At 45.1% G+C, this 25,896-nt stretch overlaps 1 protein-coding gene across 5 annotated transcripts in view; it reads right to left on the reverse strand.

Annotated features, from left to right (window-relative positions):
• The window catches only part of TEX11 (testis expressed 11), a 110,318-nt gene that overhangs the window by 49,653 nt on the left and 34,769 nt on the right, over positions 1–25,896 (reverse strand). For all 5 annotated transcript variants that reach the window (XM_065557384.1, XM_065557381.1, XM_065557380.1 and 2 more), the window contains 8 exons: positions 25,364–25,515; positions 22,769–22,854; positions 11,105–11,242; positions 6,488–6,590; positions 2,909–3,033; positions 2,048–2,133; positions 1,261–1,314; positions 405–445 (listed from right to left, as the gene is read on the reverse strand). In XM_065557384.1, coding sequence (XP_065413456.1) covers positions 405–445; positions 1,261–1,314; positions 2,048–2,133; positions 2,909–3,033; positions 6,488–6,590; positions 11,105–11,242; positions 22,769–22,854; positions 25,364–25,515 — 785 coding nt within the window. The remainder of the gene's footprint in view (positions 1–404; positions 446–1,260; positions 1,315–2,047; positions 2,134–2,908; positions 3,034–6,487; positions 6,591–11,104; positions 11,243–22,768; positions 22,855–25,363; positions 25,516–25,896) is intronic.

Below are 25,896 nucleotides of genomic sequence, written 5' to 3' on the forward strand. Positions count from 1 at the left end.
ATACAAGAACTAGGGGCCACCAAATGATATTAATGGGCAGCAGGTTTAAAACTAATAAAAGGAAGTTCTTAACACAGCGCACAGTCAACTTGTGGAACTCCTTGCCTGAAGAGGTTGTGAAGGCTAGGACTATAACAGCATTTAAAAGAGAACTGGATAAATTCACGGAGGTTAAGTCTGTTAATGGATATTAGCCAGGATGGGTAAGGAAGGGTGTCCCTAGCCTCTGTTTGTCAGAGGGTGGAGATGGATGGCAGGAGAGAGATCACTTGATCATTGCCTGTTGGTTCACTCCCTCTCGGGCACCTGGCATTGGCCACCATCGGTAGACAGGATACCGGGCTAGATGGACCTTTGGTCTGACGCAATACGGCCATTCTTATATTCTTATGTAAACTACGTACCTGAGGTCAAGTAAGTCACAAGTGTGTCCATATCTTTAGTCCTAGAGTAGAAGAAAAATCCAGTTTTACAGAACACTTTATTATTTTATATGGTATGACAGAATACAATAACTCTAATTACAGATACAGTACTCCTGCTTTTGTCAAAAGCATATAGACTCAAAATCCATAGTGTTGTAAGACCTGGAGTAGCAGTGTTGCAGGCCTGTAGTAAGAGTGTTATGACCTGTAGATTTGTAGGCCCAAAGGAGGAGTATTGTAGGAGGAGATTTTCAGAAGGGAAGCCACAGACTCAACTTCCAAGTTTCAATTACATAGCCTTGTTTCCTTGCGATATCAGAAGTAAGCTGTATGGTACTAACTCCAACTTGGGTGCATAGCAAAGTGACAGAGCCCACTCCAAGGAGACCCGTGGTCTACCATCAACAGTATTCCTTTCCTGAGCTTTTGGGCACTCAACACAGAGTTGAAAAATGCTTGGTCTCTGGCAGCGAAGACCACACTGTTCTCAGAGCTCTTGACAGGCACATCCTCCAAATGTCAACTGGAGATGTCAACCTCAGAGAAGCAGCCTGATCTACATTCCCCACTGAGGACTGATTTAGTATCATGCTGGCATCCAGTTAACAGGAGGGGGGAGGAGTGCAGGTACTTGGAGGAAAGTTATACAAGGTGAAGAGATGGTCACACTTGATGCCACTGGGCCCACTCCTTGAAGTTCTTATTCAATTATGTCAATTGGTGTTTAGCTTGACATAACTGAATCCCATAATCACATGATAAGAAAATAAAAACCATATATACTTTTTTAAGTGGACAGTAATCGTACAGAAATGTGTTTAGCAAATGGCCTCACCTATTCTCTTTGGGTTCTGCCATGACTTTTGACAACACAAGGCGAACCAAACACCTACATGTACAAGAAAAACATAGAAAATGAGACTTAGAAATTACATCTCCATCAATATTTTGTGCCTTTTCAGCCCCAACAAGAGACAACCTTTTCTCAGCTCTTCTCCATGCCATCAATTAAATATACCTACTGAAAGATACAGGGTATCAGATTGGGATTAAGATTATAAGATTTTCCCCATTCTCATCCTTTATTTTGTCCTCCACTTTGCTAAATCAATGCCTGGCTGGCTTGGGGTAAACAATAGAAGAAATATGTTTGTCTTATAATTATTATTCTTAAAATAGGGTAAAAACATTTTAACATGATATTTTAAAAAATTACTTAGTTATCAACAAACCCAAGTTCTAGGGCTAGATACCAAACCAGTCTTTTCACCTCTGGGGATCATCGATAGCAAGTCAAATGCATTGGTTGTAATTTCATTCTAGTCACTACTGACCATTTGTCCACATCACAAAAACAACATTAAACTCAGAGCAACTGGCATCCACTGCTCAAGAGAGGCCTATGATAGGCTGGTTAAAGGTGTGGCAGTTCAGGATTGAGATATGTTTTGCAGTGTCATGGGATGCTCTGGACTTCAACAGCATAGGAGCTGCTGGCTAGCATAATACACATCACCTGCTCAGTTCTTCACCTTCATGAAAACTAAAAATTTATCAGATGTAATAAATTAAAAGAAAAGCAGCACAAATTCCCTTCCTTTATGGGTATCTCAAATACTCACTTTAAAGCTGTAAACACTTGTTGACAATCTTGTGAGTGCTGAGATAAATACTCCAAAGCTTTGATAGCCACAGCCTGTTGTTCATTCTGAAAACAAGTAACAAACACATTTTCTAAAAGCTGTGCCAATTGTCAAACAACGCCATCCTACCCACAACTGGAAAATGTTTGCTGGGTTTATATGGTCTTCTCGTGGGGGAAAGGCAAGAGGATTCTGCATAAGAACATCCCCACATGCAAGGAAAAAAATCTTAACGAAAGATCCTGTGATTCCTTGCACAATCAGTCCATAGACAGAACAGAATTAATACAGCTTGGGGAAGCCATTAGAACCTGGGATATTATTAGCAAACCCCAAGAGATAGCTAAAAGGGGGGCTCTATATACGCCAATATTCATTCATTCAGTGCTCACACCATTCAGTCATTGCTCACAGACGAGCAAGAGGGACAAGTAACTTTTCATAGTCCTTCAGGATTTCCCAACCCCAGAATCTGAGCTCCTTAAGAACATATAAGCAGCTTCTCCTTCTGAATTGAGCATCTTCAGCAATCAAGTCATAGAAGACAACAGAAATCCTGTAGCTTGTGACAGAAGGGAGACCTAAGGAAGCATCTGATGCAATGTCCATTTACTAATATCTATAGCTCAGGAATTTTCCTTAAGAATTCTTTTAAAACTTTATTTCTTTGGTTTAGAATAAACCTCTGCTTCACTTTATTCAACACATTTGAGTTTACATAGCAAGGTCTTCTCTAGTGTAGCACATAGCAAGAAAAACTACACGTATGACAGGCTACAGCTGCTACATTTATCTGAAAATGAAGCAGAAGTCCAAGAAAATATTATCAGCTCTCCCTACCTCTAAAGCAATCTGGGCAGCTAAACTCAGAAGGCTGGTGGCTGCACTTCCATCTGCTAGTAGCTTATCTTCATGCTGAGCTGGCTTTGCTGCTAACTTCCCCATTGCAACAATTGCTTCCACAGCTGAAATACATGAGGAACCAGCTGTTAGCAGAATTTTTCATAGAAGCACATGAAAGTAGCTGTACTCTGATATTTTAACATAAATATCATACTGATTTGTGGAAAGGCTGACATCTTCAACTAATTTTCACAAGTTCCCCCTGGAAAACCTGTTCTGACTAGGTAAATATGTTAGCATTTCTCCACAGTTAAGCACTGGGCTTGCTAGAAAGATGTTAACATGGTTTTTCTGGCTACTGCAGACAGTTTTGCCAAACAATGGAAGCCTTGTCTAGCACCCCAATCTTGTCGCAGAAAGCAGAACGCTCCCTCTAATAATATTACCCATAGGTCGGGTGGGGCTCCACTCTCCCATGTCTTGGCTCAAACCAACAAGAGTTACTCCAGCGGGCATTCTGCACCAAAACATTAAAAATTATGCACCAAAAATTATGTGCACCATATTTTTAAATTCTGCAAAATTCCAGAGGCTCCAGTGAGGAAAGCAGGATTGGGCCCAGACAAGCAGGCAGGCAACAGATAAAGAGACTGGAAAACAGGTTGGGAGCCCTGAGAACCTTAGTGGCAGGAGTAAGGGAAGGAGTAAGTTCAGGCATGGGGAATTCAGATCCCTAAAACAATTACTTGAAATGGTGAAATCTGAGCTGATGAAAGTGTCATTCTGTATCTAGATAAACAAGTGATTTAAGGAAAAAGAGTGAGAAGTTAATTCTGCAGAGGCTGGAGGAAATGAAAACAGCTGAAAATTGTTAAAATGTTAAAAAGAAAAAAGTGTTATAGGAAGAGAATTCTTGGTTTCTTTGCAGCCATTTGAAGGAAAAATGGGCCCTTTTCCAAAGGAATGTCTATAAATAATCCAGGCAAAGAGACAATCTGATTGAAATCATTTGACTATGGACAATTTAGTCAAATTCGCTAAAAGAACATAATTCCACTGGAACTTAACTGCCCCAAATGTATAAAAGGGAATGTAATCTACGTACAGCTGTGTAAAAATTATTAGAGCTGTGCAAAGGATGTTAAGAAAAAGAGAATGTATGTATGTATGTATGTATGTGTGTGTGTGTGTGCAAATATATTGTGTAAATATGTGATGTTTTAAGGACCTAAATCAACACTCCTGGTTTGTAAAACTCTTGTTTTGTTGGTTTAAGACGAATTCATAGAATCATAGAATATCAGGGTTGGAAGGGACCTCAGGAGGTCATCTAGTCCAACCCTCTGCTCAAAGCAGGACCAATTCCCAACTAAATCATCCCAGCCAGGACTTTGTCAAGCCGGGCCTTAAAAACCTCTAAGGAAGGAGATTCCACCACCTCCCTAGGTAACCCATTCCAGTGCTTCACCACCCTCCTAGTGAAATAGTGTTTCCTAATATCCAACCTAGACCTCCCCCACTGCAACTTGAGACCATTGCTCCTTGTTCTGTCATCTGCCACCACTGAGAACAGCCGAGCTCCAACCTCTTTGGAACCCCCCCCTTCAGGTAGTTGAAAGCAGCTATCAAATCCCCCCTCATTCTTCTCTTCTGGAGACTAAACAATCCCAGTTTCCTCAGCTTCTCTTCATAAGTCATGTGCTCCAGCCCCTTAATAATTTTTGTTGCCCTCCGCTGGACTCTTTCCAATTTTTCCACATCCTTCTTGTAGTGTGGGGCCCAAAACTGGACACAGTACTCCAGATGAGGCCTCACCAATGTTGAATAGAGGGGAATGATCACGTCCCTCGATTTGCTGACAATGCCCCTACTTATACAGCCCAAAATGCCGTTAGCCTTCTTGGCAACAAGAGCACACTGTTGATTCATATCCAGCTTCTTGTCCACTGTGACCCCTAGGTCCTTTTCTGCAGAACTGCTACCTAGCCATTTGGTTCCTAGTCTGTAGCAGTGCATAGGATTCTTCCGTCCTAAGTGCAGGACTCTGGTTTTGGTTTGGTTTTTAAATAATACCACTAAAAATCCATTTGAACTTTTTATTCAAAGATGCAAAACTGACAGACACTTTTTGCCAGACACAGGTAATTAGTGTTGTTTGGCTCTGATATTTAGCATTTAACCCTTAAGGTACCTCAATGCTTTATAAAGTTCAATATCTTTTTAACGACCAACTAGGAGAATGGGGAGAGATTCTAGATTTTTTTGGTAACCAAGTAGCAGATAAGAGCTGCAGTAAAAGAATAAGAAATGAAAAAGACAGTACCCTCTGGAGCAATAGCAGGGATGAGGTGCACAAAGTAGCAATGTTAGGAACAATGAAGTTGGCTCTGAGTAATCAGACTTTCACTTTTATAAGGGTATATGGAAACTGTGAGCACAAAAGAAACAGTCACACCTTATGTAAAAATTGATATGATTAATATAATGTTATAGAAATTAAACTATGAAAAAATGTGCAATTTCCTATGACATATGCAGTGTATATTATAGAAGGGGTGAAAAGAACAAAAATGCAAGCAAAACATGCTACTTAATTAAAATTCTATTAGGGCTCCAAAAAGGAGCCACTATAGGTTGTGTTTTCTTTTTCAGATCGCTGTGTGTTTTGGAAGCAGGAGGCAAAAGTGGAAAGTAATCAAAACTCAGGTGGAAGTTCATTGTGTCCCTTTAAGACAGAGTCTCTGAGCTCTGCTGATGGCTTTGAGTCCAAAAGCAAGCTAAAAAGCATCTGTTTTGATGCAAATTACCTAGCTGATAGAGGAAGGAGAGAACTGCCCATAAATGACAGCACAAAGGAGCTGCAGATAATGGACATACCTGGTCAGCAAACAAGCTACTTGTAATCAAAAAGACTCAGATTATGGCCCTCCAGAAAGGAAGGCAGAAAAAGGAGTCAAGCCTGAGAATAGGAGTAGACATCGTCTAAGGACCCCCAAGAGTCCATGGACCACCGGTTGAGAACCACTGACCTAGAATACAATGTATGGAAGAAAAGGAGGGGGTTGGAGACGGAGACCTATGAGATTCCATCAGAAAGTGGGAGAGAGGAGGACCACCCATCAAAAAACCTGACAGAATGGTCAGAGAGATAAGAGGAGACTTAGGAAAGTACAGTATCACAAAAGACCAGGGGAGATAAGAAGTCAAGAAGAGGATGATCAACAATGTCAAAAGCAACAGAGACTCAGGAAATCAAGGATGCAACTGAGGCACTGACATTTGGCCAAGAGGAGGTGATTAGAGTCTTTGGTGAGAGCAGTTTCAGTGGAAAGGGCAGAAGATAGATTGGAGAGGGTCTAGGATGTAGCTGGGGAAGACAAACTTGAGACAGTGATGCAGATAGCATTTCCAATTAGTTTCCAGGTGAAGGGGAGAAAGGAATTTAGGGCATAGGTGGAGAAACAGGCTAAGTCAAAGGCAGCTTTTTTGTTGGGAAAAGACCAAATCAATGAAACTGCAAAATAATCATGTGTTCATATGTACACAGCAACATATTACCCTTCTGATTGTTTCTACCTTTTTCAGTGTTACCCTCCAAGACCGCAACCTTATACACACTGAACTGAGTGAAGATGCTGCTAGGATCACACCTCTCTGCTTCCTTCACTGCCTCTTTTGCCTGTTGACAGAAAAGATTAACACGATTTTATCGCAGTCATGACAAGGAGTCAGTAACACACATTGTAGCTGGGTGAGCTAAACTGAGAGAGAAGATATTAATGATTATATACGTGCTGTATAAATCCACAGCTGTATAAAGCTTGGTGTTTTACAGACAAAAAAAAGTCCATGCCCTGAGGATCTTAAAAGTCTTAAGTTATCCATAGCTGAAAAACAAAATAAAAGTCACAAAAATAAGCTTTTGAGCACATATAGAGGGACAATAAATGTTAATGTTGCAGTTAAACGTTTAAAACTCAAGAAATGCTAAAATTACAGTTGCAAACACACCCTTAATTCTGACCCCTTAACAATACAGTCATTAATTCCAGGGTCACACACTGTTTCTCAACTGATACAGAATAACATCAGACCATTTCTTCCACAACCTTGAAAGTTTCACCTTGTGAGCTAAGAAGTAAGAGTGAAATTCAGCCCAGTGCAGGCGGCCAGCACAAGGCATAGGCTCTATTACAGTCTCACTGTGCTGACCCGCTGGATGGGGTGAAATTCACCTTGAATGAGGTAGGGGTCTGCAGAGCATCTTGTTTATAAATGACTCTCCTGGACTCTACTTGGCATACACAGCATACATGGAAACAGAAGTTGCCACATATATTCAAGGTTAGATAATCGTGTTTTGCTTTGTCCCTGTCTAGTGGTGGCTGGAAGAAAAAGGTTGATGAAATTGCTGGGCATCCCTGATTCTCAGATGTGGGTCATTCAGCTCTGGCAGTGCAGGCTCTTGCATTTAGATGTAGAAGTCCCAGGTTCAACCTCTGCTGTCAGGGTATGTATGGGGATTAGAGCTGGATGGACTTCTAAAACTCAGGCAAGCTTCCTCATCATGTAACCCATACCCACTTAGTGTGATGCTCTGTCCCTCTCTAGTGGTGGCTGGGAAACATATAGAGATTGATGAGCTGGCTAACAGAGTGGGACCTTTTAATTCAGGCAGTCAAGGCTTCTGCTTTAAGATCCAGAGAGCCAGGGTTCTATGCTACTGCCAAGGACCCACCTCGGGGTACAGCATAAGTGAAGAAGGCTAGTAGTGCCACCAATAGTTAACACTGTCAGACACTTCAAAATACTATTTCCAGTTGCTTATAATATTGCCAAACTTTGTCCCTTCAAGCTAGAACTTTCCATGCCGAGTGTCTGCCTCCGGCTGAATTTTTTTGGAAAGTTTCAGGTCAAATGGTTCAGCCATTTCTGAGGATGAGATTAAGGAAAATACATTGTTTGGCCCAAATTAAAAAAGAGTATTACAACCATTTTGTTAAGAAGTTCTAGAGCCTTCATGCTGTGGAGCAAGAATTTTAAATTTGTCAGGGCAGTTCTCCTAGTATCAGAGATGCGCCTTTTGCTGTCCCTTGAAAATTTCGCCCAAATTTGCCAAGCTAGGAGCCTTTGAAAAGTCTCAATCTATACATACTCAGTAGAGACTTCTTAGAGTTTGGCAGCTACATTTTCTGATGATTCCATCTGCACTAAGCATGCTCCAGCCCAGCCTGGAGGTGCTGAGGAGGACTTTTGCTGAAATTGTTCCTTCTATCGGCCAGGGGGCTGACGTGGCACTGGGCACAGCAACTGAGAGCAGGGAGACTGTCTCTCCTATGCTCTCGATGCTCCTGATACTACCAAGCAGTCAGCATGGTGAAAGAGGATGCAGCCGAGCCTGGTTTGAATTCAGAGGGATGAAGAATGATGGACAAGAAGAAGGGATTGCAGGAACCATGCAGGGGGAGGGAAGTAGAAGTTGGGGTGGGAGGAGGGTGGATAGGCACAGAGGGAGGCAAGAGCGGGAATGGGAGTGGGGAATGGGTAAGAGTAGAGGGGGATGGGGTCCAAAGCTAGGGTGAGGGTTGGACAGGAGCAGAGGGTATATATGAGAAGAAGGGGACTGGGACAGTGCGGGACTGATGGCTGGTCCATGGATATGTTAATAGCCTACTACTGCTACCAGTTAGGGGACGGAGCCCAAAGCCATGCAGCCAGAGCCCGGGGCTGGAACCCAAAGCCTCGCAGCCAGAACGTACTTCCCTGCCACGCCCGGGCTTAAGCCCAGATCCTGAGCCCCACCTGCGCCTGGGAAGGTGGGGAACTCACCGGCTGCCTGCTCCTCCAGCATTGTGCCCCAGGGGTCTCTAGAGGGAGGCAGTGCCCAACACTTGCTGGAAGCCCCAGCAACCAACACCAAGGCATCCAGGAGCACCAGGGAGGGGGAGGAGCCGCTGCTCCCCCCCTTCCCCATCACAGCCCAGGAGTGGGCAAACTACGGCCCACAGGCCAGATCCGGCCCCTCAGGGTTTTGGATCCAGCCTGTGGGATTACCATCCCCGTGGCACCGTGGGCCCCGCTTTGCTCCAGGAAGCAGCCAGCACCACGTCCCTGCGGCCCCTGGGGGGAGGGAGGGCAGAGGGCTCTGCGCACTGCTCTTGCCTATGGGTACCTTCCACAAAGCTCCTATTGGCCTGGAACGAGAACCGCAGCCAATGGGAGCTTCGGGGGAGGTACCCACAGGCAAGGGTGGCGCGGTCAGCCCTCTGCCCCCCCTCCCCCAGGGGCCGCAGGGCCGTGGTGCCGGTCGCTTCCAGGAGCGGCGTGGGGGTGGGGCCGGCAGGGAGCCTGCCCTGGCCCCGCTGCCACCCCGGAGCAGCTCCAGGTAAGCGGTGCCAGGCCGGAGCCCTCACCGCGAACTCCTCCTGCACCCTGCACCCCAACCCCCTATCCTGAGCCCCCTGCTGCACCCCAAAACCCTTGCCCTGAGCCCCCTGCCACACCCTGCACTCCCTTCTGCACCTCAACCCTCTGCCCTGAGCCCCCTCCCACACTGTGCACCCCCTCCTGCGCCCTGCACCCCTCTTCTGCCCCAACCCCTTGCCCTGAGCCCCTTTCTGCACACCGCACCCCCTCCCACACCCCAACATTCATGGCCCTGCAAGCAATTTCCCCACCCCGATGTCGCCCTCCAGCCAAAAAGTTTGCCCACCCCTGCTGTAGCCACAAGAAAAACCCCTAGTGGCCACATTTGAGAAACGCTGGTCTAAAGAACTCCAAAAAGCAACTCCGCCCTTCCAGAGACCAGACTCCAGTAAATTGTTCACTATTTTCCCAGCCTCTTTAACTCTCCCCTTTCCTATAAAGTCTTCAGTTCCAGAAATGTTACTGGGCTGGAACACATGAGGGTGCAGCACTGCTCCCCTAACATCTGTCATACACATTAGTAGAATACAGTGAGCTTCCAAGAGACTCTTACTGTGCTACAGGACCTGAGACTTGCAGCATCAGGTTGGTGTGTACACAGGAAAGTGAATGCCCTCAACTTCATGAGAATATCACACTAGTTGCTGTGAATCTAACTTCAAGGAGCAGCTCTGGCTGCACCTCACAGCATGTCTCTGCTCTCCATTCAGAATTAGAGACCACATAGGTAGTATCAGCAGGCAAGTTTGTACATCATTTGTAAAGTACAAACATAGCTTAGAACTCCATCTAGTGATCACTTAAAGCAAGTGCTCAAGATGCTTTTTTAATTTAGGCAAAATGAATTAATTTTGTAAGTCCTATCTTAAGAGTAGCAAGTTTTTTAGACTTACACACAGATGATACTAGTTATGAGTCTGCTCTGGTGACACTAGCTGTTATGCTAAGAGGCACAAAGATAACTTGCGCCATGTGATCTCTCTAGGTCTTTACAGCTGTTAAAGCTCCCTCTCTGTAATGCATACTTCCTTGCAATCATTTTGTTACTCAGCTCATTTAAATTAGTGGTCTGATGACATGCTGAAATATAACTTTACACAAGACAGTCCATTTACCAGTAACTCCAAGGCAGCCTTGCTATACAGCAGCTTTTCAATCACATCAAGCTCAAACTTCTGGTCTTTCAAGGCCCTCCCAACTTTTCCACCTTTGTGTCTTTTTACATTGCTCCCCATCTGTCTGTTCCACCAGTGATGCAGTCATGCTGCTTCATCTCTCTGAGCTGGTGCACTTTGAAGAAAAAACTTCTACCATGACACGCTTAATAAATTACCCAACTAATAATGTCCATGTCAAGTAGCAAATGGGGATAGTTTTATATTTCCATTTTAAAACATAGTAGTATCAAAAACATTGTATTATCAAGACGTGACAAATCTCCACTTTTGCCATTTTATTTATCTGCTGGACCGCTTCTCTCTACTATATCATTTCTTTACATTGTAAGCTGTTTGTGGCAGAAATCATGCCCTCTATTATGTTTGTACAGGATCTAGAAGTGGGGGGACCCTAATGAAAACAAATATATTAATAATTAAGTGGGTACATTTTTAAACCTTAAAGTCCCAAGTATAATCATGTAACTCAAAACAGAAAAGCTACAGAACAAACTTCCATTCCCCTTTAACCTTTCACAATTTGAAATCAAGTCCCATTGACACTGCAACACCCCCCCTACGCTCCCCCCACACACAGACACACAAATACTTTTTCAAGTTGTTTCAGATGAAAGTAGCAGGAAGCCATATTCCTCTGCAACTTAGCCAAGTTCTGATCTATCTGCCCAGATGAATAGAAGCTGAGAGAATAGTTATACCACTGAAGGGCTTCAGAGTAGTTTTTTGCCTAGAAAATTAAAAAAAAAAAATTAAAAACAGCCACATTGAAGTTTAAATTGACTACATTTTCCTAAGCTAAATACATCAGGCTTCATAAGAATCAAAAGGTTGAAATAGTCAAATACATTCATAGATTCCAAGGCTAGAAGGGACCATTGTGATCATCTAGTCTGACTTCCCATAAGGCACAGACCACAGAACATCCCCAAAATAATTCCTAGAGCAGATCTTTTAGAAAAACATCCAATCTTGATTTAAAAACTGCCAGTGATAGAGAATCCACCATGACCCTTGCTAAACTGTTCCAGTGGTTAATCAGCCTGTTAAAAATTTACACCTTATTTCTAGTCGCGATTTGTCTAGCTTCAACTTCCAGCCATTGGATCGTATTACAGACTTTCACTTCATTAAATATAACAGGGTCTAACCAGCATGGTTTCTGCAAAGGAAAATCATGTCTTGTCTGTGAGAATTCTTTGAACGTGTCAATAAAGTAGTAGATAAAGGAGAATCAATTAATTTATTGAGGGCTTCAAAAAGCCTTTGGCTAGGATCCTTAAAGAAACTTAGTTGTCATGGGGTGAGAGGCAAAGTATTGTCATGGATTAAAAACTGCTTCGGAGATGAGAAACAGAGGATATGAATAAATGGTCAATACTCATCATGACTAAAAGTTAACAGCAGAGTGACTTAAGGTTCTATATTAGGTATGTGGTGTTTAAGATATTAATCTGGAAAGGCATGTAAGCAGTAAGGTAGCAAAATTTGCAGATGACAGAGTTATTTAGGCTAATCAAGACCAGAGAATGGGAGACACAATGGTAGATGAAGTTAAGTGTTGATAAACACAAAGTAATATACACTATAAGGAACAAATTGAACTATTCATATACCTCATAGGGTTCTAAATTAGTTGTAATAAATCAAAAAACGGACCTCGGCATCATTGTGGACAGCTCAATGAACATCTTTGCTCAATGTGCAACTGCAGTCAAAAACGCCAACAAGATGTTAGGATGCAAAGCAATGGGTTGGTGATAATATAGAAAATATTATAATGCAATTATATAAATGAATGGTGCAACCTCATCTGAATACTGTGTACAGTACTGGTGACCCCATTTCAAAAAGAATATTGCAGAATTAGAAAGGCATTCAGAGGACAATAAATTATTAAAGACCTGAAAAAACTCACATGCAGCACTGGTCGCCCTGCCTATTACTATACTATTAATGTTACCCAACAGTTCTCTTGATAAAACTCTGTTTTCAGTGACTTATAACTTTGCCAAACTTTAATCCTTTAAACTTAAATTTTTTATGCTATGTATCTGCCTCAGATTGAATTTTTTTAGAAAATTTCAGGAAAAATAGTTCAGCCATTTTTGAAAACGAGGCTTGGGAAACATCTGTTGTTTTGCCCACGTAAAATAATTCTGGTGACTTTCTTTGAACAGCACTTTGGAACGGGGACTTAAAATTTGGTAGGGGTGGCACTTGTGTAATCACTGTGAAAATCCATCCAAATCTGGCCAAGTTTTAAGCCTTTGAAAAATTACAGTTTGCGCATGCTCAGTAGAGATTTAGCTGCTAAAATCTCTGAAGATTCCATTCTCCATGAGTATACTCAATCCTCCCACAGCTCCAAATGCTGGACAGACCGTGTATGCACTATCCCCACACAGCAATTGAATATGTTCCATCCCCTGATAATTCATACATGTGACAAGACTGTGCATGCCCTATCTCCACCAAGCAAATGAGCAACCTTCCTCCAGCCCAGGACTAGGAGGCGAAGCTGGACTTTCCATGTAATGACTGCTCCCAAGGACTCCAGGCCAGAGTGCAGCTAGGCACTGGAACTAAGAGCACGGAGCCTCTCTCTCCTGTGCTCTCAATGATCTCCCTGCAGGCCCCAGACAGCATGGAGGAGGAAGCCATCTGATTGGAATGCCGAGGGGACAGAAGTCAGAGCATGGGGAGAGAAAGAAGTAAGTTGGGATAAGGAGCCTAGTGAAACTGGAACTGAGGCTGGCTGCACAAGGAGAGTGGGACTGGGAACTGGGGGGGGGAGAGGAGGCTGGGTCCTAGTGAGAGAAACAGGGGTGGCGACCGGGAACTAGTTGTCGTTGGCTGCAGGAAGGAGTACTGAGGTCAGACAAGAAGCTGAAAGACGTGGGCAGACTGAGACTGGCAGGACAAAAAAAGTGGGACTAAGGAACCAGGGAGGAGAGGGGAGACAGTTCTGACAAGGTGCAGGAGAGAACTGTGATTGGCTGGGCAAAGAGAATGGGACAAGGAGTCAGGGAAGGGGCAAGAAATGGAGGGCATTTGGGCAAGAAATGGAGGAATGATACTGAGATTGGATGAGGAGCCCAGGAAGGAAGACTGACTGGGAGCCAATGGGGAGACAAGGGAAAAACCAACTGGAGGAGGAACCAGGAGGGAGGTGGAACTGGGACTTGCTAGGCAAGGAGGAAAGTGGAGAGGAGGAGAGGAAAGTGATCAGGAACAGTCAGCATGGATTCACCAAGGGAAAGTCATGCCTGACTAACCTAATTGCCTTCTATGACGAAATAACTGGCTCTGTGGATGAGGGGAAAGCAGTGGATGTGTTATTCCTTGACTTTAGCAAAGCTTTTGATACAGTCTCCCACAGTATTCTTGCTGGCAAGTTAAAGAAGTATGGGCTGGATGAATGGACTATAAGGTGGATAGAAAGCTGGCTAGATTGTCGGGCTCAAGGGGTAGTGATCAATGGCTCCATGTCTAGTTGGCAGCCAGTATCAAGCGGAGTGCCCCAACGGTCAGTCCTGGGGCCGGTTTTGTTCAGTATCTTCATTAATGATCTGGAGGATGGCGTGGACAGCACTCTCAGCAAGTTTGCAGATGACACTAAACTGGGAGGACTGGTAGATACGCTGGAGGGCAGGGATAGGATACAGAGGGACCTAGACAAATTAGAGGATTGGGCCAAAAGAAATCTGATGAGGGTCAACAAGGACAAGTGCAGAGTCCTGCACTTAGGATGGAAGAATCCCATGCACTGCTACAGACTAGGGACCGAATGGCTAGGCAGCAGTTCTGCAGAAAAGGACCTAGAGGTTACAGTGGACGAGAAGCTGGACATGAGTCAACAGTGTGCCCTTGTTGCCAAGAAGGCTAACGGCATTTTGGGCTGTATAAGTAGGGGCATTGTCAGCAGACCGAGGGACATGATCGTTCCCCTCTATTCAACATTGGTGAGGCCTCATCTGGAGTACTGTGTCCAGTTTTGGGCCCCACACTACAAGAAGGATGTGGAAAAATTGGAAAGAGTCCAGCGGAGGGCAACAAAAATTATTAGGGGGCTGGAGCACATGACTTATGAAGAGAAGCTGAGGAAACTGGGATTGTTTAGTCTGCAGAAGAGAAAAATGAGGGGGGAAGAGAAAAATGAAGAGAAAAATAGCTGCTTTCAGCTACCTGAAAGGGGGTTCCAAAGAGGATGGATCTAGACTGTTCTCAGTGGTACCAGATGACAGAACAAGGAGTAATGGTCTCAAGTTGCAGTGGAGGAGGTTTAGGTTGGATATTAGGAAAAACTTTTTCACTAGGAGGGTGGTGAAGCACTGGAATGGGTTACCTAGGGAGGTGGTGGAATCTCCTTCCTTAGAGGTTTTTAAGGTCAGGCTTGACAAAGCCCTGGCTGGGATGATTTAGTTGGGGATTGGTCCTGCTTTGAGCAGGGGGTTGGACTAGATGACCTCCTGAGGTCCCTTCCAACCCTGATATTCTATGATTCTATGAAATGAGAAGCCTGAGGAGTGGAGAATGGGACTGGGGAGGCAAGTAGAATGGAACTAGGTCAAGAAGCCAGAGGTGGGAAAGAGACAGGACTGGAACAGAGGCAGATTGGAGGGGATGGGGACAGAAGGGTGGATGTTGGGGACTATGGGCAGAAGAGTCTGCACCCACTGGAAGCACACACCTCCAGAGCCTGAAATGGAACCCAAGAATCCTTAGTCTCACCTTTCCTCTGCTGTCAGCAAATAGCTGTGAAACTCACTAACAAAGTGTGTGTCCCATTCCCCTCTAGTTCTGGTCCACATAGAGGATGATGACATACTACTGGTATCAATTACTCGGTTAGCTCAAGTGGCAGAGGTCTGTACAGTGAATCTAAAAGTTCTAACCCTACAGATGAACCATGTCAGTGTCAGTATGATGTCATACGATGGAATTTGTTTCTTCAGTTTGTGCTGGAAAATTTAGGAAATTACACACATAAAACTGAACTACAAGAGCATTATTACGGTTGCAAAGTAAAGCACTCAAAGGTGGGATATTCCAGAATTCAGAGGAAGTGTGGAGTTTTGGAAAAAATACAAGTAGGTAGATCAGTTGATTGATATGGAACTCAAACAATGTCAGGGAGAATTTTAGAGTGTAGTCCTGTTCGGTGGGTAGATCAAATGGAGCCAAGCTTGCAGACACCACAAGTGGAGTCTGGGAAACTGCGTCATGTAGGTGCATGCAGCCATGTGGCCTAACAGTGAAAGACACTGGCGCACTATAGCTCACGGTCTGCGGGTAATGCATGAAATCATGTTGCTTATTGTATGAAATCTGTCTGCGGGGAGCAGTGCTCTCAGAGAAACAGAGTCCAACATCGCCTCTATAAAGTTTATTGCCTTTGTTGGTAATATTATGGACTTGTCTTCATTTATGCAAATGCCAGGGGCTGCTAAAAGTTGTATGAGAAACCTTGTTGCTGACCTGACCTTCTGACGAGACCAGCCTACCAGGAGCTAATTGTCTAGGTATGGAAACACCGTATAGCCCTGGGTGGCTCATCTGGGATGCTACCACAAAGAAAACCTTCGTAAATACACTGGTTGCTGTAGTGAGCCCAAAGGGGAGGGCCTGAAATTGGAAATGTTTGTGGCCAACTGTAAAATGTAGTGCAATGGGTGAAGGTCCACATGGAAATACGGATCCTTTATGTTAAGAGCCGCAAACCACATCCCTTTCTGAAGAGAAGGGATTATTGATACCAACGTAATCATCCAAAATTTCAGCTTTCGAATAGATGTTGAGTCGCTGAAGGTCCAGGATGGGTTTCCACCCTCCGTCTTTGTGGAGGATTAGGAAATCTGGGGAGTAGAACCCCATCCCACAGTAATGAGGCGGGATGCAATCCATTGCTCCTCAATGTAAAAGGGATTCCACCGCCTGTTGAAGAATTATCTTGTGAGAGTGGTCCCCGAAGGGAGCCCAGGAAGGGGGTTTGTGAGGTGGGAAGGAGAGGAACTCTATGGAGTATCCCTTATGGATAATCTTGTTCTGGTAATGGGCAAAGAGTGTAAGACAGCCCCAAAGATGACAGGGGAAGAGGTGGGTGGCGTCAATGGTGGTACACACGTTTTGATCAATATGTCAAAAATGGCTTATGGCCAGCAGTTAACAGAGGTAGAGGCTGTGGCAGTATAGGGGGCCAAGAAGCAAGCTTCTGATTCCTCTGGCGCTTGTGTGGAGGTGCAGTTGGGCACTGGTAAAAAGGTGCATGAGGATGAGGTGGCCTTGGGCTGATTCTGATGTTTCCTCCTGGGGGCTGGAGTATAAATCCCCAGTGTGTACAGAGTTAATCTTGAATCCTTTAGTGAGTGCAGGGACTCGTCCATTTTCTCATTAAAGAGGTTGCACTTGTCAAAGAGGAGGTCCTGGATGGTGTTTTGGGCCTCCCTAGGAAACCCTAACGATTGCAGCCAAGAGTCCCCCCTACAATTAAACCAATGGCCAAATTTCTGGAAGCTGTTTTCTGCAGTGTCCACTGCAACCTGCAGGGCTTCTTTTGCCACGAGCTTCCCTTAATCTAAAAGGGACTGAAATTGGGTCCTGTCCTTTAAGGGAAGCTTATCTCTGAAGTCTGCAAGCCTGGAATAGTTATTAAAGTCGTATTTAGCTAACAAAGCTTGGTAGTCAGTGACATGAAATTTCAGGCCCGCAGAGAAGACCTACTTCCCCAGGAAGTCCAGTCTCTTAGAGCCTTTATCTGCCACAGTGGCCCTTTGATAGTGTGACAGAGCTCTTTCTGTAGCCATCTGTAAGTTCAGAACAAGATGGGAAAATAAAAATTCATTTCCTTTGGCAGGAACAAAGTATTAACTCTTAGCTTTTTTTGGTGTAGGGCACAGGATGCTGGACTGTGCCTTACCGCTCTGGCTAGTTCTAGTATGGCCTCATTGATCAGAAGGGCCTCCTTAATCAGTCCCTGTGGTTGTAAGATGGCCAGGAGCTGGTGTTGAAGATCCTGGACCTCCTCTAATGGGATCTGTAGGTTACTGGCAACCCTTTGTAACAGCTCCTGGTACTGCCAGTGGTCATCCAGCAGAGAAGACAAAGAAGGGGTAACCACATTGTCCAGGGACAATGAAGAGGCACTCATTGGATCTGTCAGGACCTGTGGATCTGGTTCCAGTTCTTCTCCTCGTACACCAATGGATCTGAAGGAGAAGGGCCCAGACCCCTGCCATAAGGATCTCACTTATCCCAATAAGGCCAGAAAAAGGAATCGATTGGTTGCAGGGGATCCCAAGGGAAACAGGGTGTGGGAGGTCATACCTGGAGAAAGAGTTAGTGTAATCCCTTGACCATCAGGGCTCAAGTGTCTCTGGGGAGATACTGGTGCAACTATCTCCTCTGACTCATCCAAGTCAGAGAACCATTCCATCAGTAGTGGCAGAGCGATCAGTACCATGGCACTCCTGACAGATGACTGGAAATGGGACTGCTCCTGGGACATTGATATGGACTGCTCCTCCGAAGTTAGGACATTCCTCAAGAGGGCACGATTGGAAAGAAGTGGAGACTGTAGATAAGGGAGGAATATATCCTCCAATATTATGTACGCCTCCGTAAACCCAGGTGTCCAAGGGCTTCCAGCAGTCAAGTCTGAAGGACTTGGTGCATCTGCAGCAGCCAGACGGTCTTTAGATGAACAAGGCAGTGCCAACAACAGATCCAGACCAGCACTTGTAGATGGAACTGGCCAACATCTGTCCTTACGCTTTGGTACTGAGGTGACCAACAGAAACAGCAGATCTTTCCTTTTATATGCCTTTCCCTCCAATCTGATGGTCTTCTGCAGAGTCAATTCCTTAGGTTCTGTAAGCATCATCTCACCCAACCTGGGCAGTCTCGGGGCGGAAGCACATTTGCCCATGAGAGTTCCCTAGAAGAGGAGTTGTTGGGCTTAAATGTAGAAGGCTCCACTCCACAACACATGCAAAGGCACTGCTGGTCAATTGAGGCTGATGTACCAGGGTGGGAGGGTCTCCCTAGCCTAGATCAGAGAGGGTCCTCATAGCCTTCTCTATCAGGTGTTTTTGTAGGCGAAGCTCCCAGGCTTCTGAAGTTCTGGGTGGGAATGAACGATTGACACTGCACTTTGCAGCAATACATGTGCCTCATTCAGACAGTACAGGCACCATTGATGTTTATCACTGATGGAGAAGGAGCAAGGGCAAGAGATGCAATTCTTGAATCCCGGGACTCTGGGCATAGTTCTGGAGCCAAGGAGTGGTTTCCCAACTAGAGGGAAAGAAATACTCTATGCTAACTATAAACTTTCACTACTAACTAACTACTAAGCTAAGATATATAATTAGTTACATTTTTTTTCTTTGCAGGTTATACAATGGAGTGGAGGAGGACATGATTCTGACTTAGTCCATGCAGCAATAAGAAGAAACTAAAGAGGTGTCAACCTGCACTGTCTATTAAACCCTTTGTTGGGAGCACAAGGAGAGCTACTCCGTGTGTGAGGGCCAACAGACACTGCTTTGAAGAATTTCTAGACTCAGGGACATGGTGGGCAGGCATACCCCCACGTGTAGAATATACATAGAGACCATTACTCCAAGAAGTAATGAGATTGTTTAACTCAGAAAGGACATGAATAACAGGGGACATCATAAATGTATATGAAATAATGACAGGTCTAAGGAAGGGAGATTGGGGCCTTCTGTTCTTCCTGTCCCATAATAAAAAGAACGAGGGAACATTCAATTAAAGGTGGCAAATTCAAAACTGATAAAAGATTTCTTCACACAATGTGTAATTAGATTGTGGAACAAACTGCCACAAAATGTCACTGAGGCCAAGAATTTAGCAAAACTCAGAGTGGGATTTGACATTTATATAGGCAAGTATCCATAGCTACAATAGTTAATGATAACAAATTTATGTATGGATATAAAACGTCACACTTCAGGGTTTTAATGAATCTTTAACTATTAGGGATCAGGAAGAGACCTTCATGGGAGGCAGATTACCCCACATGTGCTACAATAGGATTTCTCGCACCTTCCTCTCAAGTATCTGGTGCTGATAATTATTGGAGATATGATACTAAGCTAGATGGACCTGTGGGCTGATCCATTCTGGCAATAACTATGTTCCTATTCTAAAACCCTAGAAACAAGATTATTCTCAAATTTCTGATGTGCTGTAGAGCACCTAACTGCTTGGAAATAAAGAAAAACATATTCTCTGCCTGGATCAGGGATCTTAGCATAACTTACTTTCCAACTAGGAACAGCCACAGCAAACTAGCCAAGAAAAGTGACTTTAAGACAGTGGCCCCACCCAGGAACTCTCTCCTATGGCAGGATGTGCCATGACAGGCACACCTGCTTCAAGTTCCCCTCAATCTAGCCATGAAAAGAATATAGTGTCTCCCAGTGTCCACTTAAAATCCCACCTCTGGGCATAAATTATTCAAATACACATGCAATAATCCACAGACCCTCATGATAAAACTGTTTTCCCAGTTTCCAAAATAAAACATAAAAATGTACAGGGATTTTTCAAGGGAGGTTGTGGAAGCTCCTTCTCTGGAGGTTTTCAAAAGGAGGCTGGAGCCATCTGTCTTGGATGGTTTAGACACAACAAATCCTGCATCTTGGCAGCGGGTTAGATTAGATGACCCTTGCGGTCCCTTCTAACCCTATGATTCTAAGCTTGACACCCATGAGTCCACCAATACTTGGTTCCCAGTTCCTTTCTGCCCTTGTTCCACGGCCACCCACTCTCCAGGATATCCACCTGTGACTAGTTTCAGGACTCTTCTGCCCACAACATGGGTCAGTGACTCAGCCATTTTTATCCTCCTGGCATTGGCTCTTCAGTTCAGGAAGGTCAGCAAATTAGCTCCTGCACTGGCTCCCAGCTCTCAGCCCCTTTCAGTCTCCCACCACTGGCTCTGTACCTCAGGTAATCAGCAAACGAGCCCCACTTCCGGCCTCCTACTGTGCGCTCCATGTCCATAGGCAGCGGCAGCTCCAGGCACCAGCACTCCAAGTGCGTGCCTGGGGTGGCAAGCCGCGGGGGGCACCCTGCCGGTCCCTGCGAGGGCGGCAGTCAGGCAGCCTTCGGTGGCATGCCTGCAGGAGGTCCGCCAATCCCACGGATTCGGCGGCTATTCAGAGGCGGGTACACGGAAGCCGCAGGACCGGCGGACCTCCCGCAGGCATGCCGCCAAAGGCAGCCTACCTGCCGTGCTTGGGGCAGCAAAAAGTTACAGCCGCCCCTATCCAGAGGCACCAACTCCGTGGGTACTCCAGGGGAAAAAAATGGTGGGTTCTAAGCATCCACCAGCAGCCCCCTCCCCCCCCCCCGATCAGCTCTTCCCCTGCCCCCAGTGACTCCTGCCCACTGGCAGCCCCACCGATCAGCGCCTGCGATCAGCTGTTCTGCAAGGTGCAGGAGGTGCTGGGGGGAAGGAGGGAGGAGCAAGGACGGGGTATGCTCGGAGGAGGGCATGGAATGGGGCAGGATGGGTGGGGTGGATCAGGGGCAGAAAGAGGCAGGGCAGGGGAGTTAAGAGGCAGGGTGGGGGCGAGGCCTTGGGAGAAGGGGTAAAGTGGGTGGAGCTGGGGAGGTGCACCCTCCGGCACATTAGAAAGTCAGCGCCTCTGCCCATGTCACAAGCATAGATCTTTCCAGCAGGCTGGAGAAAACTATAAAGAGGGAAAGTGACATCATCACTTCGCCTCACTCCCCTTACAACTCAAAACCTGGAAACACATCTAGAGGACAAAGACTTTGAACTGGGGAGGGTGGTCCCAGCCTGGAGGAGAATTCCAGCCTGTGTACTGAAGATCTGTAACCTGTTTATACCATCTACAGTAATTCCTCACTTAACGTTGTAATTATGTTCCCGAAAAATGCAACTTTAAGTGAAACAATGTTAAACGAATCCAATTTTCCCATAAGAGTTAATGTAAATGTGGGGGGTTAGGGTCCAAGGAAATTTTTGGGGGACAGACAAAAAGCATTATATACTGTACTGTGTTGGGAGGTGCCCCTTGCTTACCGCACACAGGCACAGCCTGCTGCAGGCAAGGACGCTAGGAAGTACCTTGCACAGCAGCAGCGGCAGCTTCCCCCCAGAAGAACAGGTGCCAACTTTGCCGGGGGATACTCCAGGCCCACCTCTTCCCATTCCCACTCCACCTCCTCTCCGGAGCATGCAGCGTCCCCGCTCCTCCCTTCCCCTCCCAGAAAGTCCTAAGCACCGCCAAACAGCATTGCAAGGGAGCATTGTACAACTTTAAATGAGCATGTTCCCTAATAGAGCAGAGACGTAACTTCGAAACAACGTTAAACGGGAGGACGTTAAGTGAGGAGTTACTGTATCAGGGTGAGACATGGCTTGATTCAAATCCTGTTTAGTTTATAGAACTCAAATTGTGAATTTACTTTTATTTCTTATGTACCAACTTTGATCTCTACACTTTCTACTTATAATCACTTAAAATTTATCTTTCTGTAGTTAATAAATCTGTTTTATATTTTACCTAAAGCAGTGTGTTTTTGTTGATGTGCTTGGAAAATCTAAGCTCAGTTTACAAAGGCTAGTGCATGTCTTCTCCACATTGAGGGAGGGGCGGATTGGGTAATGAACTTACACTGGTCAGGCTTCTGACGAGCGCAAGACAGTACAATTCTGGGGTGCAAGGCTGGGGAGCTGGGGAGAACTGGCTGGAGCCTCTCTATTGTTGGTTCATGAATGGCTGAGCGAAGCATTCATATAACTCAGTTGGGCATGCCAGTGCCTGTGGATGTCTGTGTAAGTGCAGTGCCTGTGGATGTCTGTGTAAGTGCTGCCAACAGCATCACAGTGTGAATGATACGCCAGGTTGGTGGGACAGAGGACTCAGCAGTCCCACAGTCCAGGTTGCATTCGGGAATCCCATCACACCTACCCAGTTGCTCCTCCTTCTCAGACAGCGCCTGCAGAGCATTCTGCTCTCTGATAACTGTCTCTCCCAGGCAGCTCTGACCTACCCCCCTTTCCTGTCTCTCAGGTTCCCCTTGACTCACCAGGTTTCTTCCATTTACAAGTGCCCTCCTGTAAAACCCAGTTGGTGTGAGCTGGTGAATCACAGGTGCACTAGCTCTCTCTTAAATGGCAAGTATCACCCTAGAACAGTGATCCTTCTTTTTTTTTTTTTAAAGCAAAGAACAAAGACCCTCTTTGTTCCCAAACCTCATAGCTCTTGGCAGCTCTGTCCCACAGAATGATGTGCAGCCGGTTCAGTGTTTCAGGTGACAGCTGTTTTCCTGTATAGTGACCTGAGAAGTGATTGAAATTAAGCAATTACAAGGTCTTAAATAAAGAAGAAACTATTACCTACCGTACAGTAATTCTTGTTCTTCAAGATGCGTTCCACTATTAGTGCGCATGAGCCCAGTGCACGCCAAACAGATTCTTGGACTACAACGTCCATTGCAGCAGTGTCTGCACCCTGAGTGTCCTCACACATTGAGCTGAAGGCATAAAGAGTGGGCCACCCCAACCGCCCCTCTGTTCCTTTGCCAAACAGAAACTTGTTAATAGACTCTGTAGTAACAGGGATGTGGTGGGGCAGATCTTTGGGGGAGGGTGTGTATGTATATATACAAAAGTATGCCGTATCAGCTATAAATACCTTGCTGGTACGGCGTACTGGAGCATACCACCGTACTTGCATTAGTGTGTGTGTGTGTGTGTGTGTGTGTGTGTGTGTGTGTGTGTGTGTGTGTGTGTGTACACACACACACACACACACACACACACACACAGTAATGCAAGTACGGCAGTATGCTCCAGTACGCCGTACCAGCAAGGTATTTATAGCTGATACGGCATACTGGAAAGACACAGGAGGAGCCGTGGGCCCCACGCCGGCAGCTCCTCTGGTGCAACTGTACCACCCCCAGCCCTGCTCCCTGCCCTTCCACGGAGCTGCGTCTCCTCCATCTGTACAGCAGCAGCCCCGCTGGAGGACAGGGCTGGGGGGACAGGGCAGGGGGTGGTACAGCCGCCAGAGGAGCTGCTGGCATTCTGCTCCTTTCCCCGCTGGGGTTCCCATAACTACAATGGGAAGCGAGGAGTGACTGTACTCTGAACTGTATGGGTCATTTAACCACAGAAACAACTTACAAAGACAAAAGCTTTGCATTCAGAGTGCATGTGATGAAAGGATCAAAGACCAACAACCTTCTCAGCTCCGGCATGGCAGCCATGATGGGCCTAATGAGAAAGGTGGAAGAACTCAACGGAGGATTTGATTATATTGGACTTTTGAAAGGAGATCCAGTACAATTAAACTTAAAAGACAATGCTGAACCATACCATGTACAAACACCTCTACCAGACAGACCTTGGAAAAGACTAGCTTAAGATTTACACAAATTCAGAGGACATCATTACATCGTAGTGGACTATTTTTCCAGGTACATAGAATTAATGAACTTGAAAAAACAAACATGTTGCAGTGTTATCAAGAAGTTGAAGTGCACTTTTGCTTACTTTGGTATTCCAGAATAACTAATGATGGACAACAGAGCACAATTCACTGCAGCAGAATTGTAGTCATTCCAAACAAAATATGATTTTGATCATATTACTAGCAGCCAAAATCACCAAAAGCAAATGGAGAAGCTGAGAGAGCTGTAAAGACAGCCAAGAAAATCCAACAGTAGGAAGAGCCACTCCTTGCTCTTCTCAATTACAGATGAACGCCAATAGCAGTTACTAGATATACTCCAACACAACTCCTGATAGGAAGGCAATTCAGAACTACTATTCCAACTTTGGAAAAGAATCATATCTCCAAAGTGACTAGCCACAAAGAGAGTAGCCAAATCAGATAAAAAGGAAAAAAGAACTTATGATCATTTTTCCAACAGACAACACTCAGTTAGAGAACTGCTGGGTCTAGAACATATTGAACGTCTTCAGGGCCATCCCTGGAGGGGAGGTGGTGAGCCCTGGGGCAGAAGTCATGCATCCATCACTTCCGGGACCGACCGCGCTGGCCCATGGGGCCCCCAAAGCATGGGGCCCAGAGCGGTCCCCCCATTCGCCGTACCCAAGGGACAATTCTGATCATGTTCATCTCAAATTGGATGGAGAAAAAGGATGGACAACTCCAGCTGTCATAAAGAAAAAATAATTCAGCATCCAGATCATTTGTGATCAAGACTACAGTAGAGAGATCAACAGAAACCATCGACATCTACAGTTTGTTCCTCAGAAAGCAAAACTAACAGAGCTGACGAATGAAGAACAAGAAGATGACTAATGGACAGCCAGATGACTAAGCTGTTATGCTTTCAAATCATGTAATTAAGAACCAGCATAATTCATAGACATGTAACGGACCGATCCATATTGAACTTCAAAGATACCGTGATAGTGTACATTTTGTAAATGGTAGAAATGTAGAATTTAAAGGGAGACATGTAATAGAATGCTAATCTGTATTGTACAGTTCAGCCACTAGGTGGCACTGTGTGTAACATACTTTATTTAAGCTAAACTCAGCCATACCTGGCATAACATTAAAGGATCTTACAGTGAACACATCAGGTCTGCATCTCTCTGAGAAGGAAGCTCTGGCCAGTCCAAATCTGGTACAGGAGCATGACCTGCTAGTAGCAGCCCTGCAACTTACTATATACAATACATGACAAAGAGTAAGAAAAAGATATAAAGGAAGGAGGAGAGGAGGAGTTAAGGAGAGAGAAGTGGTAAATCAATTACTTAAGTCAATTAAGCCCTGTCATCAGCAAAGGACAGCAGAAGTTGGACACTGACCTGTAATGACATCTTCAATTTTTTGCTTGGCAAGCGGCTCCTTCATCCTTTGTAACAGAAACTCGATGTGGAGTAAGATGATTTTTCCGAGGTCAGGTGAGGACGCAAACCGCCCAGAGATGGACTTCAGAAAATCAAAACCAACCAATTCCCTATTCACAGAGATGCATTTTTAATAGAGTTGTGCAGAAGGAGCTGTTGACTTCCCATTCTGCCCAATATATACATCTCATAAAATCTGTTTTTCACTTAGATTGCTTTTCACATAAAAGAATCTAGATGGTTTAACCCAGTGATTCTCCAGCTTTTTCATTCTGAGGACCAGTTCATAGCAGAAAGATGCTCCACCGCTTCTATGAGCCACCCTCAATTCCTGACTCTCAAAGGCTCTGTGGATCCCTTGCGGTCAACAAAGCAGACTGGGAACTAGTGCCCTAACCAGTAAATGCTCATTTGGCTCCAGGACAGCCCTGTAACATGTCAGTCCATAGTCCATAAACATCTACATTTAAGAAACATTCAAAGTCTGGTTA

This window comes from Chrysemys picta, chromosome 9 (assembly GCF_011386835.1).
Source record: "Chrysemys picta bellii isolate R12L10 chromosome 9, ASM1138683v2, whole genome shotgun sequence".
NCBI lineage: Eukaryota > Metazoa > Chordata > Testudines > Emydidae > Chrysemys > Chrysemys picta.